Consider the following 26,168-nt stretch of genomic DNA (forward strand, 5'->3'; position numbering starts at 1 on the left):
CTTCTGTTATGTCTGATGTAAAATAAACATAGCACTGCAAAGTATAAGCATCGTACCAACAGTCAAACATGGTGGTGGTGGTATGATGGTGTGGAGATGCTTTACTACCTCAGGACTTGGATGATGTGCCATAAATGAAGGAACTAAAATTGATGAACTGTATAAAAAAAAGAATCATACAGAGAATGTCTAGGCATCTGTCCATGAAGCTGAAAGATAGTTACTATACAATAAGACATCTGAGCCAAAAAAAAGCAAGTACACATCAAAATGTCTAAAAAGAAGCAATATTAAACTTTTGGACTAGCCTAGTCAAAGTTAAAACCTAAAATCGATACAGATGTCATGATCTGGACTTCGCAGCCAGTGCTGAATACCTAACGATGTTTCTGAGTTAAAGTTTTTTTTACAAGGATAGAGGCGACTAAAAATCTTCAATAACAATCTGAAAGTATTGAATTTTGATTAAGTGAAGATTTTTTAACTTTAAACGATCAGACTAACTATGTACTAAATGAGCAAACACCTATTTCAAACATGCATTACACTGACCATGGCAGCTGATTGCTATCATATACAGTAACCATTATATGTCACCAAAACTGTGAAATATTAAACCTTTGCAGGGCCAGAATAGACCAGATTTTCCACTGTTCACTTGGCTGGACAGCAAATTGTCTACTAGTGAATATATTATTTGTGCAAACTGCAATCAACTGGTGATTTGTCCAGTACAAGTACTTACCTTGCTGACAAGTTCTGCATTGCTTCACTACAATGACAGAATGGATGGTTATCAGTTTATTATACTGTAGGTCATATGTATAGACAAAAACATTAATTAAAATATTTTGTTATAAAGAGATGCATTAGTAGCATTCTGACCTTCAAAAGTACTAAACATTTTTACATGTATATTAATAGTCATACAATATCATCTCTTTAGTGTTAAGTTAGGCATCAGTTTACTGATGGCGAACAAAAATAAAATCTCCCAGTTTAGTGAATTACTTTAATTTTTTTGTTCACAGGATTCATGAAAATCCTCTTTTTCTTGCTGCTAAAGAAAATGATGTGAAATCTATTACACAATTAATCAAATTCTCCAAGACAGATATTTTTGAGAAAGGTATGTTCTGTAATCATGCAAAAATACTGTACACTATGTAGAAAAAGCCCATTTCTGCATGCCTAATGGAAGTAATCCATTGATTCTTTTGTTTTTTGTTCAGGTGCTCTTGGGGAAACTGCACTTCATATTGCTGCTTTGTTCAACAGCCTGGAAGCTGCTGTTGCTTTGATTGAGGCGGCACCTGACGTCATTAATGAGCCCATTGTTTCAGACTTATATAAAGGTAGGTGCAGACATGTTTTAACCCTGCATAAACACAATATGAGTGAGCAATCACATATACAATCTGATAATTGGAAGTAGCTGCCAAAAGTAGGTTTGTTTAAGACATAATCTACAAGTGGTTTTAATTTTGATTTTACTTTACATGACTTTGTTTCATTTGGTCTACTGATTAGCATGTTTCAGATGATAAAGAAAATGCTATGAGATTACCCTGTCTGTGATATTTTATAAAGTTGTTCCTTTTCAGGGGTGACAGCACTCCATATTGCTGTGATAAATGAGAATATGAATCTTGTCCAGGAGCTGATTCACAGAGGAGCTGAGGTGGACACTCCTCGGGCAACAGGAGAATGCTTTCAAAAAAAGACAAAAAATCTTGGGTATTTTGGTAAGGATTAAGCAATGTTACAAATAATATACTCTAATAGCAAAATAGAAATGTGACTTTTAATGGTGTTGACAAGGAAGGGGTTCATGATGGTGTTATGGCTAGTGCTGATAACTCATAGCTCAAAAATTCTGAGTTCAAATTCAACCCTGAAATCTAAATAAGTAAAAGGCGTCTTGTCCACCTCCAAATTAAAAAAGATATGGAGTGTATGTGGGTTGGGAAATTCTAAATTATCTAAGACAGGCATTCCATCAAGTATTAGGTCTGCCTTACTCCCAAAGTTGCCAGTGACAGGCTACAGTAAACAAAAAAATGCAACAAATATTCAGGAGGCAATGACTTTTGGAGAAGTTTTTAGTATTAAAAGTAGTCAGCATGGACACAAGTAAGACATACAGTATATGGAAGACAAAACCTAAAAAAAATGATTTAGCTAGAAGTAGTAGTATTGAAGTTGTGATTATGATACTGTTGGAATTACAGAAGAATGGATCAATTAAAGTGATGGAGAAAAATATAATAGCAATGATTATATATATTTTAGGAAAGACCAAGTGTAGGAGAGGAGAAAGTGGGGTGTTATATGTCAAAAAATATCCGGATGCAAAATATCCTCACAGGGAAAGAATTAATCAAGTTCTCTACGACAGATATTTTTGAGAAAGGTATAAAATTAAATATAGATATTATTTTATATTTCAAGGAAACTTCAAAATATTAACCATTATTAAGCCAAGTGACACACATTGTGTAAACAGAGTAACTGCCTTCAGGGTTTTTATTTTTCATTCTTGTTCTTTCCTTTTTGTGTATTGGATCAGGCCTTTTGGTTTGTATTGTATTTTATCCTTGCAACTTTCTCAACTTTGTGCTTTTATCATTTTCATATTCCAGGTGAACACATTCTTGCATTTGCAGCCTGCACAGGAAATAAAAAGATTGTTCAATTACTGATTGAGAATGGGGCAGACATAAGAGCTCAAGACAAACATGGTTTGTCACACAGTTACATTTCTGTTTTTTCAAATAGTGTAATTCTTTCCATGAATGTAAAGCATAACTTCTGCTGGTTTATTAAAAGAAATTTAACTGCATATACTACAAATATTTTTGATGATTATTTTTCACTTTTTTTTCATTATACACAAAATCAAATACATTTTTGGAATACAAGCTTATGGTATGTGGTCATCTAGGATTGTGACTTTGGTGTGGTAATTTATCTCAGTGATTCTTAGAACTATTCTGTTTGTAGGTCTTTGTCCTTGATAGGGTTGTTTATGGCAATCTGATCTAAAGGAAGAGGCAATACTTGACCTAAGTAAGTGTCTCTGTCTGATAGCTGACCTTCAGATCCAGGATGATTAATGAAATTTCTGTCTGCACCATTGAAGACTAGACCAACTCTTTACTTTTGCACAGATATGTAAGGGTTCAAGGGAATTATTCAATTTTGTTTACATGTGCTTTGTGGATTTTGAAAAAGCCTATGACCATGTACCCCTTGTTGCCTTCTGGAAGATGTTACAAGAGTATGGGATTCCATGGCTGCTGTTGCATGCTATGCAGTTCCTGTATTTGCAGCATGAGAGCCGTGTTTGCATACTTTGCATTTAGTCAAGTCTGTTCAATGTGGGAATTGAATTAAAACAGTAGTGCATCTTGTGTCACCTACTGTTCATGATTTTCAGGTACAGTAAATTAAGGTGCAACCAACAATTAGAGAGTATGTTATTTTGGGAAGATAAGGATTGCATGTCTACTGTTTGAAGATAATGTTATCCTCTTCGCGTCATCAGATTGCGATCTCTGGCATGTGCTAAAATGGTTCAAAACAGTATGACTTATTTGGGATAAGACTTAACACGTCCAAATTTAAGGTGATAGTCCTTTCCTAGAAAAGAGTAGATTGTGCTTTTCAGGAAAGGGGTGAACGATAACCCCAGTTGGAGAACTTCAGGTACCTTGGGTCTTGTTTACAAATGAGAAAAGAGTTAATTGTGTTATTGACTGACAAATTAGCATAGAGCACATTAGAAAGGGATTCTACTAGACTATGGTAATGAAGTGGAAAATAAATTCTGTGACAAAGCTTTCAATTTACCATTCCACACCATATTTATCCTCAACTATTCTCACATGGGTTGTATGCAAAAAATTGAGATTGTGAGTACAAATGGCCAAAATTAACTGGCTTTTTAGGGTTACCGGGCTCATCCCCTGTAATAGGGTGAATAGTTCAGTAATCTGAGAGGGTACTGGAGTTGACATGCTTCTTCGTCAGTTCAAAACTAGTTAATTTAGTTTGGGGATGTACAGTATTTTAGGTGCCCTCTTGGCACCACCCTTGGGATGTTACTGAGGGCAACTAACTGTTAGGCGATCCATGGGCATTTCCAGGACATGCGTGACGGATTATATCTTTCAGCTGTCTACACCCCAGAGGTGCTGGACAAAGTTCCCATGAACATGGTAGCCTAGTCATCCTAGCTTAGTATGGTCCACATCAGGATAAGCAGAATGCAATGAGGTTGAACCATTTCTGTAGATAGTCAAAAATGTTAAGTCTGACTTATTAAGAAAAACACCAGTAAAAACAGACCCATTTATTTTTCAATATAACCCTTGTGAACACACTTCTAACATTAATAAAGCATTTCTGTGGCACTCATTCCATTTTATCTTGCTTGTCAAACCACTCTTCTGTATCTGACTTGACATGTCATAATTGGCATAATAAGGTATCTAGAAGCAGCCCTTCAGAATGGGGAACAGGTACTTGCCACACAGAACCAGATTTGCGGAATAATGTGTGTGTGTGTCATCTCATCAAATTCACAGTTTTTTAGAGCAGCTTTTGCAGCAGTGTGAGTAGGGGCATTGTCATGTAGCAGAAGGATGAGAGCTGACAGCTTTCCCTGCTGGTTTTCTATGATTGAGAGCAATAACACAAATGCAAACCAGAACGACCAGTTCTGAGGGCCATTTGAAGCATGTAATAAATATGGACAACACACTCAACATCATAAAATATTATTGATATGATCTTGCTAGAACTGGAAAAGGCCTTGAATTTCGTTGATGCTGGAGAATCACATCTTGTATTTTTTGAGCTATTTCTTATAACAGGGGAGGTGAACTCTAGGCCTAGAGTGCAGCTGTAGCTGCAGGTTTTCATTCTTACCATCTTCTTAATTAGTGACCAGTTTTTGCTGCTGATTACATCTTTTAATTAACTTGGCTCAGGCCCCAGAGTTGTTACTTTTTCTTAGCAGCCAAATAATAATGAGAAACAAAATAAGCCACCACATGACCAGCTCCCCTGTGCCCATTACACAATATCTGAAATTAAAGAGAGGTGATGGTCTTGGTAAGGTTGACCTCTCAGGTCACCAAAACATTCTGAAGGTGGCTTCTCATTAAGAAAGTGATTGGAGTGAAATTGGTTGAAGTTTGAAGCCCCAGTTTAGCTGGTCATCTGTTAGCTCGTTTCACATCTCATTTCTGCTTGGCTATCATTTAATGAAGAAAGGAATCAATTCAGAGGGCTGAACTCTTCTAACATGGCTATTAAAGTGATGGGGAAAAAGGTAATTAGCACTGGAAACTGGTCACTGATTAGGAAAAGGATTAGAATGAAAACCTGTAGCCTCTGCGGCACTCCAGGCCTGGAGTTCGCCACCCCTGTCTTATAAGGTATTTACGTTTCATCCCCAGTTATGAAATCTTTTACATTTTTCCCAGTCTGATTTCATTAGCTCAAATTTCTCCCAAGAACATTGGACATGCTCACATATAAAGAATTTGCTCATATTGTTTGTTCATGAAGAATAGATTCATGTGACCTATAACTAAACCCCTACAGTGCTTTCTGTCTTAATGATTTGGGGCACATTGACTAGTCAAGTATGAATTTCTAAAGTTATATTATTCTATAGCATTAGAAATTCAGTGATTGCACAAAACTTGATCTTGGATTGCTTGTGAAAAAAGAAATATGCGTTGTAAACGATAAATACTAGACACTCGTAATTCACAGATTTTACTACACAGGAAGTAATCTTTGTTCACTTATAAAATCAGAATACTGTCTTGAAGTTCATACTGTAAACATTTTGATTATGCCTTGTATGTACAGATTTTTGTCATTTAATTTTCTGCCATTACAGACTATAATATATACAATATGACTTATTGGCTCATACTGTATTTTTGTTTCTATCAGGTAATACAGTGCTTCATGTTCTGGTCTTTCAACTAAATAGGATCAGCTCCTGCAAGATATATGACTTAATTATGGCTTGTGATTTGAAGGAAAACAATAGAATTTCATTGGATCTCATCCGGAACAGTAAAGGATTGACGCCTTTCAAACTTGCTGCAGCTGAGGGTAACTCAGTGGTTCGTATGATCTTGACTTGATTTTTGTGAGTTTAAATAAAGGCATTAGTGATTGTTCTGTGCAATAATCTGAGATGCTGGTTATTGATTCTTATTTGTAGAGGAAGACATTGAATAACATAGATGTAGCAGGATGGGTTGCTGCTTCATTGTGCTTGAGCTCTATTTTTGTCCTTTTAATTAAGTCTTCTGTACAGAGTTTGCCTTTTGTTCTCACATGCATGACTTTTGTTTCTCAGTATACATACATGCTTCTTATTCTAATGGTGACCTGCAGTAAATTGGTAGAAGATCTGCTGGTTGTCAGTGTTCCCCACTGTTTTCAGTTTTGTCCTACTGTATACTCCATATGACATAGCCAAAAATTACAGGCTTTAAATGAATAGACAAATGGAAAGAAAGAAAACAAAGTCAAAAGTCATGAACACAGGAAAGAATATACAAACATGACATAATCTAAAATGCAACTATGTGACGATGCGGGTTCGGCCCCATCACTGTTCAGATAGATAGATAGATAGATAGAATGATAGATACTTTATTAATCCCAAGGGGAAATTCACATAATCCAGCAGCAGTATACTGATACAAAGAAACAATATTAAATTAAATAGTAATAAAAATGAAAAAATTAAAATAAAATTAATGTTCACATTTACTCCCCCGGGTGGAATTGAAGAGTCACATAGTGTGGGGGAGGAACGATCTCCTCAGTCTGTCAGTGGAGCAGGACAGTGACAAAAGTCTGTCACTGATGCTACTCCTCTGCCTGGAGATGACACTGTTAAGTGGATGCAGTGGATTATTCATGATTGACAGGAGTCTGCTTAGTGCCCGTCTCTCTGCCACAGATGTTAAACTGTCCAACTTTAATCCTACAATAGAGCCTGCCTTCTTAACAAGTTTGTTCAGGCGTGAGGCGTCTTTCATCTTTATGCTGCCTCCCCAGCACACCACCGCGTAGAAGAGGGCACTCGCCACAACCGTCTCGTAGAACATCTGCAGCATCTTACTGCAGATGTTGAAGGATGCCAACCTTCTCAGAAAGTATAGTCTGCTCTGACCTTTCTTACATAGAGCATCAGTATTGGCAGTCCAATCCAATTTGTCATCCAGCTGCACTCCCAGATATTTAAAGGTCTGCACCCTCTGCACACAGTCACCTCTGATGATCACAGGGTCCATGAGGGGCAGAAGCCCTTGAACCCAACACTGTCAACAGATATAACCGAGTTGAGCTAGACAGTGGAGGCAAAAACTGAGCAAAGGGGATAGTTCAAAAAGTGCAAAGTGCTTTTATTAAGACAATCAACAAAACAGTGTTCAAATAAAGTGCAGTGCTTTCAAAACTGTTCAAATAAATAATCCAATAAAGAAACACGTGGAGGTAAAAACAATACTAGCATCTCACCTGCTTCTCACATACGGGCCCATGCAACAGGCGAGACGCTCCCTGCAGCTGCCCTTCTCCACTCACACACAGGTCTGGAGACCTCCCGATCCTGGCTTTGGTCTGGCACTCATTCCAGGCCTGAGACTTGAACTCCTTAGTCTCCAGGACGCCCACACCAAGGACTGTAACACCAAGCCTCGCGACTCCCGCTGCCTTTCCGGCCTTCTGCGGCCAGTCGCCTTTTCCTGGTCACTCCCGCTACCTGCTCGCTCAGCGGGAGCGCCTTCCAACTCTAACACCTGGGTTTAGGCCTAACACCCAGGCCCTCACAGCTGCCCACGAGCGCTCGTTCGCTCGCCTACACACTCCGCGTGTCTGTCTCTCTTGCACCGCCTTGCTTCCTCGCTCCCTGTAACCTCCATCCTCTTTGTTTCCTTTCTTTTCTCTGATCTTTCCTTTTGTTCTTTCTGATCCCTCTCCCAATCGACTTGCGCTTCTTTTATACAGCAAGGGGCCATAGCAGCTGCAGCACATTAGCCACGGGAACAATCACGGATGTGGGCAGTCCCTCACCTGTGCACTCGGTGAGAAACGCCCACACCGCAGATCGCCCCGCGGCTTGCTACGACTACTACACCCCCTCACAAAGCCACGAACGCAGTGATTATTTATTTAAAAAATGGCCTATGCTCAATGAGCTGTGGACCCATAACACCACAAACTAGCATCCAAATGTTGCCCAGAATTGTTCAAATATTTGATAAATGAAAATTTTAACCATACAGTATGTACAAATAAATCATAACAGAGCAGTGACACTTTATTTACGTAATAGAGTAATGAGTTCTTGTAAAGGTTTGTGTAGACATTAACATACAAATAAAATCCTTCTGACAATCAGGAGTTAAAATTAATTTTGGTAAACTATAGTGTTGCCAAGGAAAAACAAAACTGTTATATGCATGTGTGACGATGTGCAGCCACTCCAGACTTCCTCATCACATATGGAAATACATATGTTATTTTTTTTACTAATTTAACTCTGTAACATTGTGGTGTTTTTTTGGCATCTAACAGCATAAAATGCCATAAAAATGAACAACTAGTTATGAAGGAGCTATTGGAAAAGCTAAGTGCAATGCAATTCTAAAGTTCAGTCTTATCTTTTAGATGTTTCAACATATAGTGAACTTGCGTCGCATTCACCAGAGTTGTTTGGTACCACGATCAACTTATTTCTATGACCTTTCAGAAATTGACTCCTGGGCAGATGACAACTCAGTCCTGGAACTTATTATCTGCAGTGAAAAAAGAGAGGTACCGTGTTATTTTTATTTTATTTTGTCTTGTTTATGATGTGGTAGTAATTCACCTTTCTGAAAGAACTGGAGACAGTGTGAATTTAATTTAGATTACCAAGGACTACAGTCACAGTTTACAAAAAAACAAAAGTAAAGCAGAAGTCACATTTTAGTACTCAAATGGAAGTGACTATACTTATGATAGGTTTATGCTGTACAAATGTGAGGAAATTAAAATTTATGCAGCAGTGTAACCATAAAATATAGAATCATATTTTTATGCATAAATTTTTGGTTTAATCCTAATCTGTCCATTTTGTAACCCACTTATTGCAAACTAGGGTGATAGGGGCCTTTGCGTATGCTGACAATATATAGCACAAGACAGGAATCAAGCCTGAAGGGTGTATGTCCGTTACAGAACATACATATTCATACCAAGCCATTTGAGTGCAGCAACTCATTTTAGCAGTCATTTCTTAGAAACATGGGAACACAGAGAGCTGTAAAAAAATGCATTCACACACTGAGATGAGGGCAAGTACAAACTGCACATAATGCGTAGACATGGAATTAAACCAAGCCTTCAAGAGCTTTGAGGCACCAGTGAAAAAAATGTTCTGTGATGCCCCGTTTCCTTTTATGTTGTGTATTTTATAAATGAGTAATGATAATAATAAACAGATACTGTTTTCAAAATCTTCATGACTGCTCTCCAAGTTATTTCTTTATTACTTTTATTACATTAAAATAAGTGTAATGCAGAACAATTAAGCATACAATTAGTAATAACATATTACATTTCAGTTAAAAGATTCAACTTCAACACCATCTACCTGGAGATCTATGAGATCAAATAACCTAATATTCAGTTGTCTTTCAAGGATAGAGGAGCACCTGAAAGATTAAAGTGGGAGTAGTGGTTTCAATACTGTTGTCTTAACAGATAGGCAAAGATGTTTTTTGTTTTTCCCAGTTTAGTCTGAGTATGGGGCAGTGCCAGAACCTTTAACTAAGCAATGAGGGTGTGTGACAATACACTCACAATTATGATCTTGACTTATATTACATATTTTTAATGTTCCGTGACTTTGATTTCATGCTTATTGTTGATTTATGTGATTATTTTCCTAATCCAACCACAGTGGATGCACAAACCAGTGTGTTTCTTCATGCCGGTCCCAAACCTGGATAAATAGGGAGGGTTACCTCAGGAAGGGCATCCGGTGTAAAATTTTGCCAAATTAATATGCAAAAAATATGATACACTGTGGCAAACCCAAACAGGAGTAGCCGAAAGAAGAAGAAGAAGTTCCTAACATTGCTAACCATTTTTATGATGGTTTATATTAGGGATCACAGTGAACATTAATGAGGAATTCTTTATTGAACCTATTTGCAAGTTTTTGAATTTTAGAATTTATATCTTTAAATGAGAGAAGATATTATCTTTTATTGTTTAAGCATGGTATGATTTGGATGCCAAAACTCTGCATCCAGTGCTACTGCAGAGTAGTTCCCAAAGTATTACATAAATTCAGTGAAACGTGATTTCTACAAACCCTCATAAAATTGTTTTAGGAGAAATATGAAACATTTGTATATTTACAGAGCACTATGTTTCTGAATGATGTGTTTTGATGCACCTTGTTCATCACATTTTCCAGGGACATTATGAATTATCAATACCTTGATTTTTTTTAACTGTTTCAAATTTATTTTTAATAGGCTCGTTCTATTCTGAAAATGACTCCGGTGAAGCAGCTGGTCAAGTTAAAGTGGATGAAATATGCAAGGCATTATTTTCACTTCCTGATGCTTGTGTATATTTTGTATATCATCATCTTTACCCTGTGCTGCATATTTCGACCACTTAAATTACGTCCGGACAATGCAACGGATCCCAGGGATGTTCTGCTATATGTGAAAAAAAATGTGGAGGTAATGCTGATACTTCCCCTCCTAAAAACAGAGGAAGACATTTTCACTTTTTAAACATTTCACTATCTAAACACATATGTCTCTAATTTGAATTTCTCCATTTCCATCTGTGTATGCATCTTTCAGGCTCAGTATTTCATATATCATGTTTTCTTGTCTGTAATTTTCTTTTTCTATGTTTTTAGTACTATTTAATTAAATTGTACATCTGGGAGTCTGTATATATTTTAATAGTGAATTCTCTATCCACCTCTGTATTTTTGTTCCTTGTAGTTATATTATTTGGAAATTTTTCTGCCTATTTCTTGAATATGTCTGGTTCCCTTTTTTCATATTCTCCTTCTTAATTTAGTAAAGGGCACTGATTTGTTACCAGTATTTTTCTATTAACTTTTCATTTATTATCCGTCTGTGTTTTTATTTTTGATTAATGTTTTCCATATACACTATCCATTCATCACCTTATCAAGGTTGGATATTATGCAGAAAGAACTGATTTAGAGTTAAAGTCATAAGAGCTGGAGAAATGTGTCATCAGACAAATAAACATGTTTACCTCAGAACAACTAGTACAGTTCCTTATGGTATTCTTCTCTTAACAAACAGTATAGTCTCAGAAGACTACAGATTCTTGATATTTTAATGCTTCATCATTTACAGTCAAGGTTGAATAGATGGTTAAAGTCTCTAATTTAAAACTTCTCATCAGGGTCTACCGTTATCTTGGGCTTTCTAGGTAAATCATACAGCGTTATAGATGAATATGACTCTGTCATCTACTCAGTCTTTTCATTCTGTGATTCTGATGTTTTTAATTACTTTTTAGAATATGAGAACAATTTGGATGAGAATAGACCATTCAACTCAACAAAGCTTGTCAGTCCCATCTTCTTAATTCTTTCAAAATAACATCAAGTTTAACTTTGAAGGTTCCAAAATCCTACTGTCCACTACACTACTTGGCAACTTATTCCATATGTCTATGATTCTCTTTGTGAAGAAAAACTTTCTAATGTTTGTGAAAAATCTTGATCTTGAAGTAACAATCTCAATCCACTGTACTAATTCCTTTCATAATTTTAAACACTTCAGTCATGTCACCTCTTAATCTTCTTTTGCTTAAACCGAAAAAAACTAATCTCCTTTAATCTTTTCCTCATAACTCATCCCCTACAGTCCTGGAATCAACCTAGTTTCTTTTCTCTGGACAATTTCTTGCACTTTTAGGACAAAAACTTCAGTGTATTTGTCTGATATCCTAACTTAGATTCCCAGCTCTCCTATTTTCACTTTCCTTTCATCTCTCCGCTTATGGTGGGCTGTATGTTTTATAAGCACACTGGGAAAGAAATTTCTCAGAGGCAATCCTGAGAAAGATGGATTGTGTCACTAGGGTAGGAATCCATTTATCACATAAGGCTGCAATCCCACTAACAAGCAAAATGTCACTTCCTTTTTTTATATAAAGTTTGATATTGCCATGATTGTGTAGTGCATTGAACAAAATAGAGGGAGGGTTCAAATGACAAAATCATCTAAAAGAGTTTGTAAAATGTTTTTACTTAAGAGTATTGTAAAATGAGTTTGTTTAAATTCTATTTTCTACTGTTTTGTTGCTGTTTAATAACATACTGTCATGAGCATAGCCAGGAATTAATTTCTAACTGACTATCCTGTCAGCCTAGGCACATCCCTCCAACAATTTATATTCCAGTTCTCATGTAGTATATTTAAGCAGCTAAATTACCAGAATATTATTGACTCATACTGTCTCTCTCTGTTCCATATGCACACAGGAGATGAATGGAAAACCACATTTAATATAACTACAAGTCATTACAAATATAGTATCTGGCCATATGGTTTAGCCAATGCACCAGTAGTTTAGGCATTTGTAAAATACATATTTAGAAATGTTTTGGATGCCTTCATGTTGGTTTACATTGATGGTATACTATTTTTTGTAAGAATATGCAACAGCATGTCTCACATGTCAGAAAGTCTTTCTTATGTCTTCATAAAAACAATTTGTACATAAAAATTAGAAAATTATATATTTCACAAGAACTCTGTGATATTCTCAGCATATGCATTTATGGGAGAAAAATGAACTAAATGAAGGTAGCTTTCATTTAAATTTTAAGTTCCCAGGAAACTGAACTGAACTTTTATCTTTTATATCACTTAGTTATTTGACAAATTAGACAATGTATTTACAACTGCACCCATTCTTTGTCATAATGATATCATCTTTCAATTCAACTTAGTAGATTTGTCCAGTGCAGGACAATTCTATTGCAGATTTTGCCGGACAAAGAAAAACTTAATCTTTGTGCAAATTATTTTTAAAACTCATACTGGACAAAATTATGATGTTGGAAATTGAAAAATAATATCTATTAAATCAACTTTGGAAAAATTACTTCACTAGCTAGAACTTCCATTTAATTTGAATTTATGCATATCACAAAAACTTACTATTACTGAATATATTAGAAAATGTACATATTACAAAACTATTATTACAAAAAACTAACTCCCCTGATGGTTCAGGATATTATCCATTTTGTTTATTTAGGTCTAAATATAATTTTATATTCCTGTTATTAATTCACTGGGCTGGCACCCTGCCCAGGGTTTGTTTCCTGCCTTACGCCCTGTGTTGGCTGGGATTGGCTCCAGCAGACCCCCGTGACCCTGTAGTTAGGATATAGCGGGTTGGATAATGGATGGATGGATGTTATTAATTCAGTTTTTGGTTTTGTTTTGTCATTGTGTTTTGGTAATGTTATGAATTTTGCTGTTATTATATATTCATGTAGTGTTGATTTGTCATGTCTCCTGTATTTAGAGCTAAAGTAGGTGGAACCACCTAACTGTGTGACTGGGGTTTTGGCCTCACCAGTAGTAGTAGTACCTGTGTTATTTTATTTTGTGTTTATTTAATAGTAGTAATTGTGTTTATTTTTGATTCACATTGGTGTGTACATTTTCGGATTCTTTGGCCTTGGACACTGCATTTCTCATTAACTTAACATCTTATGATTCTAAATGGGGTTCTATACAAGTGCGATTTAGAGTCATTATTGTCATGTAGCTTTAAACTTTTTGTAATCCATCTTGTTATGTTCCTCTGAGGCTAGGGATCTGCAGTGGCAATCGGAAGGCTGCCGGTTCGAATCCCGTAAATGCCAAAAGGGACTCTGCTCTGTTGGGCCCTTGAGCAAGGCCCTTAACCTGCAATTGCTGAGTGCTTTGAGTAGTGAGAAAAGCGCTATATAAATGCAAAGAATTATTATCAAAGAATTATTTGTCTTATATTTTTATTTAAATGTGTTCCCAGAATTTGCTTTTTCTTTTACTGTTTTTAACTTTTGGAAAAAATATTAATATTCATTTTTAATCTAAATTTAATAGTAAAGATCACAACCTGATTTATGCTTTGGGGAAATATACAAATTCCTTCTCTTAACCAGTTCTTTTTTTTAATCTGCTTACCTAGTTCAAGGTTATGAGTTATCAAAAATTTTGACAAATGACAGCCTGTTTATGAAATGTTTGCAACCAAGGTTATGACTATGCTGAATATAAAGTCTTACCAATTTCATGTATTCTCAGGAAAGTTATATCACCTACAGTGATCATCTTAGACTGGCTGGTGAATTGATTAGTGTAATTGGTGCAGTGGTCATCCTTCTTTTAGAGGTAGGTGTTCCTCTTTTTTAGATATATGCTCTAATTTTAGGTTCCTCTACTTTTTTACCTAGCTGTTAATAGATACTAAAAATGCTCAGAAATTAAAATATACAAAGGAGAAATTAACTGATTTAAGTACTGCAAAAGTGCACTTCTTTTGTATGTTAATGTTCTTTTGCTGTTGTGCATTTATAATATCTGGCATTGTTATAATTGTATGTTATTCATTTTAAGAATAGGTTATTTGTTTATGAAAGTTTAATGATAAAACCAGCTGATTTGATGTTTTACTTATCCCCCCTCCCACACACACAATATTACCACCAAGTGTGTTTAGGATATTCCATTAAGTGCTGAATCAGGATGTGAAATTTGTTGTGGGGTAGGAGGGAAATGAAAGTGCTGCTTCTGAGATATTTATGAAATGATATCCCAGGATACAAAGCTGCTGCTTCTGAAATAGTTTTAAAATGTCATCTCTGAATAAAGCTCCTGCATCTGATATGGATAAGAAGTGCCTTACTTAAACACAAACTACACTTTGATATTCTATGTTTTAACGTCAGAAGAATGCATTTAGTTTTATAGACAGGACATTTTAGAATTTATTAGCTGACATTTAAACGTTGAATGTGTTGCTGATCTTCATCTCCTTTCTGAACCACAGAATGATCCAGGTTGTGCTGGTATTAATTGTGTCCAGCCTCAGACACAGCCAGGCACGGACTCCAGGGGCCTCATGTATAAACGGTGTGTACGCACAGAAATGTTGCGTAAGAACTTTTCCACGTTCAAATCGCGATGTATAAAACCTACACTTGGCATAAAGCCACGCACTTTTCCATGGTACCTCATACCTTGTCGTACGCAAGTTCTCCGCTCGGTTTTTCAGACTGGCGGCACCCAGCGTCAAAGCAATGCTACTGTTTCTTTGTGATTACACCTTATTTTCCTGACACGGCTTTATAAGTACACTGAAACTAACCGCATGTTGTTTATTAATGTAATGCATCTGATTGTAATTAACTTGTAACAATATAATGGTCCAGGGAATATCCATAGTAATCCAAATACCATAACTGCTTTAGCGTTGTTACTCTCACTGCACCTTCTTCTTCTTTCAGCTGCTCCCGTTAGGAGATACCACAGCGGATCATCTTTTTCCATATTACTCTCACTGCACCACTCGGAGTATTCATATCACTGTATCTCAGTGTGAATCACAGCAGCAGCTGATCGGAAAGAGAATTATCGGTATACAGCTTCAAGCACTTGCTGTCTCAGCCACGGCAAAACATTTCAAAGCCTTTCCTTTATGGACCTCGCGGTTCAGAAACAGTTTAATCCCAAGAACTTTAAACGCACTTAATCAATTGCTCCTTGTAGAACTGTTTGTAGCCTAATTATAAGTACAATCACCCCAATGTAAACTTGCACTACAGTTATAATATCGCACAACCTGAGCCACTTTATAAAGCGCGTATTTACATATGATGACAATATCATTTTTAAGATGAAATACCGCAAAATATGTTTATTATATTATACAGATAAAACTTTAACTTCATTTAAATAATCTATATTCTTCACCGGGACTGCCGTGAAGGATAGAATAATTAAACATGTACTACAAAGATGTTTCAATGTTCCTTAAACGTTTTGAAGAATCGGCGCTCTAAGCTTACAGATGGCTTAACATTTATTACAGAGCTGATTGTGTGGCGATCGGTTACTTGGACAAAGAAAAGCAAGGACTGTAGGGGCGGCCACGCCAATATATATTGAATATAAAACAGAAAGAGAAAATAACAACACAGTTAAAAATGCAGCGACAAATTTCGGGAAAAGTTAAATGCTTGTTTCATGAGCACGAGGCGGCCATGCAGTATCTGCAACGGACGTGGCCATCCACCGTGCATAAGCTACCTTACTGACATTGGCGGGCGAAGGAGCCACTGATTCTTCCTTTGCCCAGGGCCACCACAAGCCTAGAGCCGCCCCTGAGTACTGCTGCAATAAATTATTTCGTCGAAGGTCGCACACAATCACTGCGCCTTGAAACCCATGTTTAATAACGTGCTTTAACTCCTATCATCATGAAAATGATATCACGTATACATTTCAGTATTTTAGTTATTCAGAGAGCCGTAATATCACGAATGTAATGGATTCTGTGTGCAGTTGGAGAAAGAGAGCCGGTTTAAGAAGCAAGTAGTGATTCACACACACAGAGCACATAGAAGATCACATACAAAACAAAGCATTTAACGTGCTACTTTAATTACGATGTGATTTGAGAAACTGGTTAATTAAACGATTTTAAGATGAAGTTTATGATGTTCTACTTTAATGGCAAAATAAACTACATGATTAAAGTGGAAATTTCGAGATTGAAGTTGACCTTTCGTACTTTTTCCCCACTGTGTGCCTTTTTTTTCTCTATACCATAATAAGCTTTCATATGACACTCAGGCAGTAGGCTACAACTCGCCTTTTCACGGCGACTTTGATGTGTGACTTCTTTTTTATTTCCAGCACTGTGCGATTTTGTGAACGTAAGCTTTCAAGTTTCTCCAACACACTATGTCACTCGATCAACTTTCTTTTGTTGATTATGACGCGGTTTAATTTAACAAATAGCATGTTTTTCCTCCACTTGGTGTTCGCTGAAATTCTTATATTTTCCCCCGTGCTTTTCCCATTGTCTTTTCACAGAAGGCTGAGCTTAAGGGCGATTTATATTGATTTGCATATTCAAAGAGGCGTAATTCTGGGAGGAGCTGGGGCGTTACATAAAGCGCGTGCACGAGCGTTACTTTTCATGCTGATTGGGATTTATGTAGCGGAAGAACGTGGAAGTTGGAGTATGCACAGATTCCTGCATCTGGATTTTTCTGTGCGTAAACACATTTCGGCCTTTGTGCTTACACCATGTTATAGTGCGAGTTCTACGCACGACATTATACATGAGGACCCAGGTGTCTAAATTCACACTCATTTATTTACACGACACACACAGTGCACAAAACCCCCAATATTGCTCATAGTCCTTTTGCCACCTCTACTCCTCCCGCCGCAAGCTCCATCCTCTTCCACCCAACTCTGGCTCCCCGAATGGAGTGAGGCGCCCCCTTTTATGGCACACCCGAATATGCTCCAGGTGCTCCCTGATGATCTTCCAGCAGCACTTCCTTGTGTGGCGGAAGTGCTGCACTTGCATCTGGAAGTACTCCGTTCGTATCTGGTTCCTGTTCTGGCAACACTTCCTGGTATGGTGGAAGCGCTGCAGTCCATGGCTCGGGAACCATCCAGGCATCCCCTGGTGGTGGCAATGGATGGAATCCAGAAGGGCTGCCCTCTTGCAGGGGAATATATTGCCCCTCTCCTGATACTTCCTTGTTCCAGGCATCTCAGTGGGGCAAGGTCCCTGGTCGTTTGCCACAATTGTCACATCTGTATTATACTTTTGGTTTATACAAGTATAATATTTATAGATTAAAACTTTGTTAAGCCTGCTTTTTTGTTTGTATTTTTTGTTCTATTTGTTCCGCTGAGAACTGGAAAAAGTAATTCTTTTCTCATGAAGATCAATCCAGGGTACAAGAAATATGCTACAGTAAATTGAAGTCATAAGGTAGTATACTATAGTCTTGAGTGCAAGTGCATTGTAGTTGTGAATTGTATATCCCTAAAAACTGTTAAATGTGTAAATAGAGAAACAGGAGTAGCAGCAGAGGTGAAACTTATAACTACAGTCTATGTATTTGATAAAAAAAGGATTTATTGTTTTCAGGAAGGTTTTCCCTAAAAGCCTTCCCATGATAAAACACTAACTTACACATAAAGTGCATACACTAATGTTAATCTCAGCCCCAGGAAGAATAATTAAATGCATTTGAATTAAACTGAAAGTGTACCAGCTGTGTCTCACTTCCTAATTAGTAATTCATATTTTTTTTTCCATTGTCAAGATCCCAGATATACTGAGACTTGGAGCTACAAAATATTTTGGTCAAACAGTTTTGGGTGGTCCTTTTCATGTTATCATGTGAGTGTTTGTTCTTCTATAATTTTTTACCACTCGTTATTTTAGACTGAGTAGGCTGTATCAGTGAGTGTGGAAAATAGATTTAAACACTTTGTTACTAAATATACAGTATTAAAGAATATCTGTCTCTCAGAAATTCCACATATATTTTGAAGGCTCATTATTTATAAATTATTCAAGAATATTAATTTAATAGTTCATTGATTTATTCATTTTTATGAACATAGTGTTTGTAACAAAGTTAAATAAAGTGAGATTCCAATTCAGGAGTAATAGGTAACAGGAGATAATGGAACCCAGAGAAGTTGTCTGAATATTATAATAAGAACTCTTTTACCCTAGCTCGCTTATTATAAGGTGAACTCACACAGCCTATCTCACTTACAATGTGACAGTATATACTTGTCAACCAATCAAAACAAAAAAAAAAATTAAAAAGGGTAAAGTGAAGCATATGAAATGTGATTTCCTTGAAAGAAACCAATAGGTCAATGACAATGTACCTTGTTACCACCATAAGGGACACAGAAGTGAGGGGCAAAGATCTTAATTCCAGAAAAGTAAACAAACAGATTTAAAGTTACTGTCACACTCTTTACACTGTATCATTAACATTCTTACTGATTTTAGTTTATATAGCACATGCGGTATATTGCACATAATTACTACAAATGAATATATGTAAAAATTTAATAAATAATTCATTTTGGATCAAAGTATTATGAAACATACACATGAACATATTTTGTTTTGAAATAATAATATACAGAAGCTAACCCATTCCTAGCCTGCCTAGTGTCATACTGTATTTACTAGACTTTGCCCTTCACTCAGACCCACTTTTGTTTCTTAACTGCTGTGCCGCATGCCAGCATCATCTTAGAATTTGAAATGTATTTTGTACAAAAATATTTTGGTGAAAAATATCTGGCACTGTGAAGAAGTTTATTGTACAAATTGTTACATACAACTGAATATAGCTCCATTTTCATATAACTTACACTCTGCATTTCTATTTTATTAAACAATTTTATTTTGTACTGCTATATGTTAAAATTTTATAAAATATCAAAATACATGTATTTTGCTCTTTAATATTAAGTTGATTATGCATTTTAAACATACCATATATTGCTGTATTTTTAATGACAATACTCACTAAAACTCAAAATTTGTCTTAAAGTACCCCCTTTCATACAACACTGCAAGAACAATTTTGTTATTTTTCACTTTTAAGTTGTATTTTACTAATATTGCTAGAAATTAAATAGTGAAATATTAATATGTTTCAGAGAAACATGCTCTATAAAATGTCATTTTTTTGTCTCTTGTCTTATGTCATCAAAACATCAGTTAAAATTACCAGAAGTAAATCCAATTGCTTAACAATACACATAGTATAACATTAAAACTATTATAGAATATTTTGCAGATTTAAATGTTGAATGTTTGAAAAGCTTCATATTGCTTTTTTATTATACAATGATCATCCACAACATTAAAACCATCTGCCTAATTCTGTGTAGGTCCCCCGTTGAGGCAATGAGTCCACAAGACCTCTAAAGGTGTCCTGTGGTATCTGTCACTAAGAGCTTAGCAGTAGATTTTGTAAGGTTTATATGATGCGAGATGGGAACTCAATGGGTCAGACTTGTTTTTCTAGCAAATCCCCAAGATGCTCAATTGGATTTAGATCTGGGGAATTTGGAGGCCAATTCAACATCTTGAACTCTTTGACGTGTTCCTTAAACTATTCCTTAACAATTTTAGCAGTGAGGCAGTCCACATTATCCTGATGAAAGAGGCAATTGCCATCAGGGGTACTGTTGTCATGAAGGAGTATGCATGGTCTGGAACAGCTTTTAGGCAGGTTGTTCATATCAATACACATTAATGCCAGGGCCCACAGTTTCCCAGCAAAACATTGACCAGAGCATCACACTGCCTTCACTGGCCTTCATTCTTCTCAAGGTCCACCCTGCTATCATCTTCATATCATCATATTCCCCATGTAAATGACACACATGCACCCAGCCATCCACATGATCTAAAAGAAAATGTGATTCATCAGCCCAAATCACCTTGTTCCATTGCTTCATGGTTTAGTTCTGACACTCATGTGCCCATTGTAGGTACTGTCAGCAGTGGATGGGGGCAGCTTGGGCAATCTGACCAGTCTGGGGCTAAGTAGACCCATACACAGCAATTATTTATGAATAGCTAAAGACAGTTCATACTGTTTCTCTGCAAACATGTTTCTTCTTCTTCCTATCCCACTGCTAAGACTCAGCCACCTTAAGGAGTTTCTTCCATCTTCACTTAGTCTTCACATTATCCCCTCTTAACCTCTCTTCCTCATATTCATCTTCACACAGTCCTCCTATTTTAGCAACTGTCTCTCCTTTGACCTTATCTCTATGGTAAGCCTTCTTTATATTCTGTCATTCATGCCCTATATGTTTTTACTAATTACTTGCCCATACGATCTGAATATGTATTTAATTTTCTTACTGATATGTAACACTTCAGTCCTTATCCTAATCTCTTTATTTCTTGGACTCATTAAGAAAGCCAGCCTTTGAAATCTCATTTTTGATTCTTTCAAGTTTCTTTTCCTTTCTTTTCTTTATTGCCCATGTCTCTGATTCTAATGTTAAATAGATCTAGTGTTAAACAGTGTAATTCGTCAATATGTTTTTTTACAGCTAATATGCTATGTTCGCCAAATATTTCCCAGAAATACGTTGTGCAGCGGGTTTAGATGAAAATTATTTTCCAAGTGCTCTGTGATTCTTTCCAATATTTTCCGAATGCTCTGTGATGCTTTGTGAGGTCAGCATGACATCACAGAGCTTTAGCAGCCATGTGCAGAACATTCACGAATGCTTACAGTAATGCCAGTGTTTTGATGATTTGTGCTGACTTGTTGAAATATGCTACTATAGCACATATTTATACATTTAAAAGTCAAAACATTAGGATGAACATAAGATTTTTATGGTATTACCCACCATCAGCCAACATTTTTTCCGAAGGTTGCACAAATCGATGGGTACAGTGAGGTATGAGGTGAAATGTATACTGCGCATGTGCAGAACAGCTTTGGAGCACATTTCTTTAGTTTGTGTGGTTCAATAAAACACCGGGCATGCATTGTGTGATTTATTTTAGAAATTGTGGGGAAGCCACTACTCACACTGTATAGAGTTCCCTTTCACAACGTGGGTGTTCAGACTATATGTGTACATGGCCCCAGTGGACGGTTTTACCTATTCAAAAAATATGATGACCACAGACTTCTCAAAATGTTAACACAAAAAAAAAAAGAGGCGCGCTCGTGCCTATTGCTGTACGGTGCTCTGAATGTATAAAGAAAACAAAAAGGCATAACTGGACACACTGATGATTGAGGCGTGGACAATATGTTCTGTCTACAGAGAGAGCCAGTAATCTATATAATTTACTGTGGTGTGTGTGTTTATTTTGAATTCTTCTAGTAAAGGTTTTCTAAGATGATTTTTCATTGGCCATTTAGTGTTCCTATATGATATTTAGATTTTTAAAATAAAAAATGTAAAAATTAGCATGACAACATCAATACCCAATGTACAGTATACTGTGATCAATGCACAATGATGTTTTATAATTACATCAGAAAATCGGCTAGTCACTGGGTCACAAACACACAAAGAAAAAAAAATCTTCTTTCAGCTGCTGAGATGCACAGAAACCACTCCCAGTCCACCAAAACTTTTGACAGTGCTGTGCTATTTTTCTCAGATAAAACCACACTTGTTTCACCAAGGGAAACCTCGCTCTTCCACTCATAGTCATTTCAACCTCCAAAACCTGCTTTTAGATTTTGATTGCTATATGTGGGTCATCAGTGAACTTAAAAAGGTAAAAATGGGTCCTGAAGCCACAAAGGTTGAGAAACACTGCCAGATTCCATTTCGGATGCAATAAAAAAAATATAAATAAAAAACTTTTAAGTATTGTCATTTGAGGGACATACAGTTAGGTCCATAAATATTTGGACAGAGACAACTTTTTTCTAATTTTGGTTCTGTACATTACCGCAATGAATTTTAAATGCAACAACCCAGATGCAGTTGAAGTGCAGACTTTCAGCTTTAATTCAGTGGGTTGAACAAAACGATTGCATGAAACTTTGAGGCAACTAAAGAATTTTTTTAGCATGAGAATATTGACAACAAGAACAATGGGGAAAGGGCTAAGAGCTGAACTCTGTTGTAAATCTATTGTATCTTACACATTCTGTTTCTCCACATGTAGTTCCCACCATTGTTATTGACACCTCAGATCATTTCTGCCACTCTTGTGAGTTTTTTAGAACCAACCTTTAGAACCACCATCTATTCTTAATACCATTTTTATTTTGCGGTATATTTTCTATTCTTAATTATAAAGATAATTTCCAGACCTTTTTTGTTGTTTTCTGTTCATTTCTATCATTTAATGATACTTTTTTCCTGTCTTGCTTTCAATTTCACAAACATATATTCCCCCACCCATGCTCTTGTTATCCTTACTTCTGTATCAAATGCCTCACTTTACAATCCTTAAGTGCCTTTGACTTCTTCCTTACTGCTTCCTGAACTTCATTATCCCACCAAAACCACATGTTACCTTGTAGTGGATTATGTTCAACACTGTCTCTGCTACTTTCATGCGTAATGTTTTAATTTCTCTTAAATTTCCCAATGGAAATACCTAAAAAATTCTGTTTTCTCTTATCGAATTTCTAAACTTCTCACTCTTTTCTTCCATCATACCACACATCTTAATCCTCAAACATCCACATCAGTTAGTATGAGCCTGTGCTGTTTCCTAAAGGCTTTTTTGGTATTTTACAGTTGGCTATAAACCTTATGTCTCCTCCCCTCACGAGGATGTAATCTATCTGATTTTGAGCTCCACTACACTTACAAGTTGTCACATTCTGCTGTGCTTTCAGAAAGCAGACGTTTAGCACACCAGTCCAAAGCTGCTTTCTGGAACATACTGTATTCTTCCTATTTGTTTCTTCTTTCAAATCCACATTCTCTGTATTCAACTTTGTATCTATCACTCTTCTTTCCCACTCCCCCATTCATATCTGCTTGGGCATAATTATCTCCCCATTCCTTAACCCTAGCTCACTTCTGCTTCCAGTGCCTCTTAAATGCCTCCTTTTTTCTTTTTCACAAAACATTTGAAGTACATGTGCAGAAATTACATTCACAATTTAATTTACAAATAATTATCTTATATTAACTCATCTATTACTAGCCCTCCTGACTTCCACCACCTTATCCCTCCATTCTGAGACCTATAATAATATTTGGTAGCAGAGCTGGCTCAATTTTCAAGCTCGCTTTATAACACATTAAGTGGGTATCTTCTATGTTTTGATGCGCCAAGGTAACACCATTTCAATTCTCCTTTACCAGCATTTGTTCCCCAACTATATATGCAGACACTTTACCTTTCTAAATAGCAGCAGAACAGCATGAACCTAGTGTAACATTATCAAACATCCTTAACTTCTTTAGGGTTGCAGGGGGACAGAAACTATCAACACAGCATTGGGCAGAAAGAAGGAGAAAATCTTAGAAAAGCCACCATCTTATCACAACAAATTCACACCTACACTGGGCCAATCTGGAATACGAAGTTAACGTAATTTCCTTGACTTTGAGGATGTGGCAGGTGAACTAGAATTTTCAGAGTAAAATGCGGGCATGCATGAGAGACGTGGATCCATGAGGCGTCAGCATTACCCACTGTACCATCATGGCACCCAATGTCTTTATTTACAAAGTATGTGTGTATGTATGTATGTTTCATGGCACCTGTCTGTTTATATTTTCACTAAGTATAACCAACGTGATTAATACAGTTACATATGCAGTCAGGCACAAAAATGGGCAGCTTTTTTTTTTTTTTTTTTTTTGTGTAGCAAAATCAGCATAAATGTGCTCAATGTGCTTTGAAATCTCAGACTGTATCTGAGAAGTGGGTCAGAAAATGGATGAATGGTTATCTATTGAGCAAGTATAGCTACATTTATAATATAATGAGAGGGTCTGATAAATAGAAAAACTGATATCTGAATATGAAATTGGTTGCACTTTTAAATCTGCAACTACTTTCACAATTCTTACTTAAATTGTGGAATACATTACAACCAACTAGTTCAGAAGTGCAAAAAATTCTGATATTGAACTGTAACTCTTTCAAGGATTTTTTTTAAAAAGCCACAATAGAATTATTATTTGTATTCATGTCTCCTCATTCACTGAATCTTTCTTTTTTCTCCAGCATAACTTATTCTTGTCTATTACTGATCTTACTTATACTACGGGTAACCAACTCAGATGGAGAGATGGAACTTATGGCATTTGCACTGGTGCTTGCATGGTGTAATGTACTCTTCTTTTTTCGTGGATTTGAACTGTTAGGCCCCTATGTTGTTATAGTCCAGAAGGTAAGTTTATTCCTTCAGATTATTATTATGTGAAATTCCCCTTGGGATTAATAAAGTATCTATCTATCTATCTATCTATCTATCTATCTATCTATCTATCTATCTATCTATCTATCTATCTATCTATCTATCTATCTATCTATCTATCTATCTATCTATCTATCTATCAGACAGGATCAGAACAATGAGAACATTGACTTGAATTTTACTGTTATTTTTGCTGTCATGGTGTCTTTGATCTGTCTTAGTCCATCTCTCAGATGAAAACTGGACTCCTTCGGTACTGTGTATCTTTGGAGAATCCTTGGGTCCCGCTGGTTTGACTATGTGTAGAATGAGCAGTTGCTCATGGAGTCCCAAATGAGGTGCATTACCTGAATTGTGAGGGAGTGAAGGTTACAGCACTACCACAATGTGGTGCAATTTCCTGAGGGTGATTCAGCACACTGGATCCTAATTGCTGCGGACCGGAGTAGCTGGATCAGACCAAGGGAATGCCCATGTAACACCTGGCTGTTGCAGATAAATGGTCATTTCTAGAGCGTGGTACTGGACTGTGTGTTTGCCTTGAGGGTTGCTAACCATGATCCAAAAGATCAAAAAGAAGAGTTATGGTACTGTATGAGTCAGGAGGAGGAGCAGAAAAGTATGTGAGAGTGGTGTAAGATGTATATAAGGACAGTGTGAGATGAAGGGTATATTGGGAAAAGAATGTTGGAACTGCCAGGGAAGAGGAAAAAAAGAATGCCAAAGAGGAGGTGTATGGATGTGTTGAGGGAGGACATGAAGGATATCTGTGTTGCAGAAAATGATGTACAAAAAGGGATAGATAGATAGATAGATAGATAGATAGATAGATAGATAGATAGATAGATAGATAGATAGATAGATAGATAGATAGATACTATTAATCCCAAGGGGAAATTCACATACTCCAGCAGCAGCATACTGATAAAAAACAATATTAAATTAAAGAGTGATGGATGGATTATCCACTGTGGTGACCCCTAAATGGGAGCAGCCAAAAGAAGAAGAAGTAAGAAGTTGTCTGTTTGAGTTCTAAAATGTGTCACGAGTAATTAAACAATTTGTGTACTTTGTAATGTTTTTCCTTTGGTGTAGAGCAAATATCTTCATAATCATTAATGTG

The 26,168-nt window shown here is 36.4% G+C and overlaps 1 protein-coding gene across 1 annotated transcript in view; it reads left to right on the forward strand.

Moving 5' to 3' along the window:
* The window catches only part of LOC120535722 (transient receptor potential cation channel subfamily V member 6-like), a 77,066-nt gene that overhangs the window by 42,896 nt on the left and 8,002 nt on the right, over positions 1-26,168 (forward strand). The window contains exons 3-12 of the mRNA XM_039763746.1: positions 1,032-1,129; positions 1,233-1,355; positions 1,605-1,745; positions 2,643-2,741; positions 5,974-6,149; positions 8,713-8,859; positions 10,572-10,784; positions 14,403-14,489; positions 18,452-18,528; positions 24,853-25,018. Coding sequence (XP_039619680.1) covers positions 1,032-1,129; positions 1,233-1,355; positions 1,605-1,745; positions 2,643-2,741; positions 5,974-6,149; positions 8,713-8,859; positions 10,572-10,784; positions 14,403-14,489; positions 18,452-18,528; positions 24,853-25,018 — 1,327 coding nt within the window. The remainder of the gene's footprint in view (positions 1-1,031; positions 1,130-1,232; positions 1,356-1,604; positions 1,746-2,642; positions 2,742-5,973; positions 6,150-8,712; positions 8,860-10,571; positions 10,785-14,402; positions 14,490-18,451; positions 18,529-24,852; positions 25,019-26,168) is intronic.

Source organism: Polypterus senegalus, chromosome 9 (assembly GCF_016835505.1).
Source record: "Polypterus senegalus isolate Bchr_013 chromosome 9, ASM1683550v1, whole genome shotgun sequence".
NCBI lineage: Eukaryota > Metazoa > Chordata > Cladistia > Polypteriformes > Polypteridae > Polypterus > Polypterus senegalus.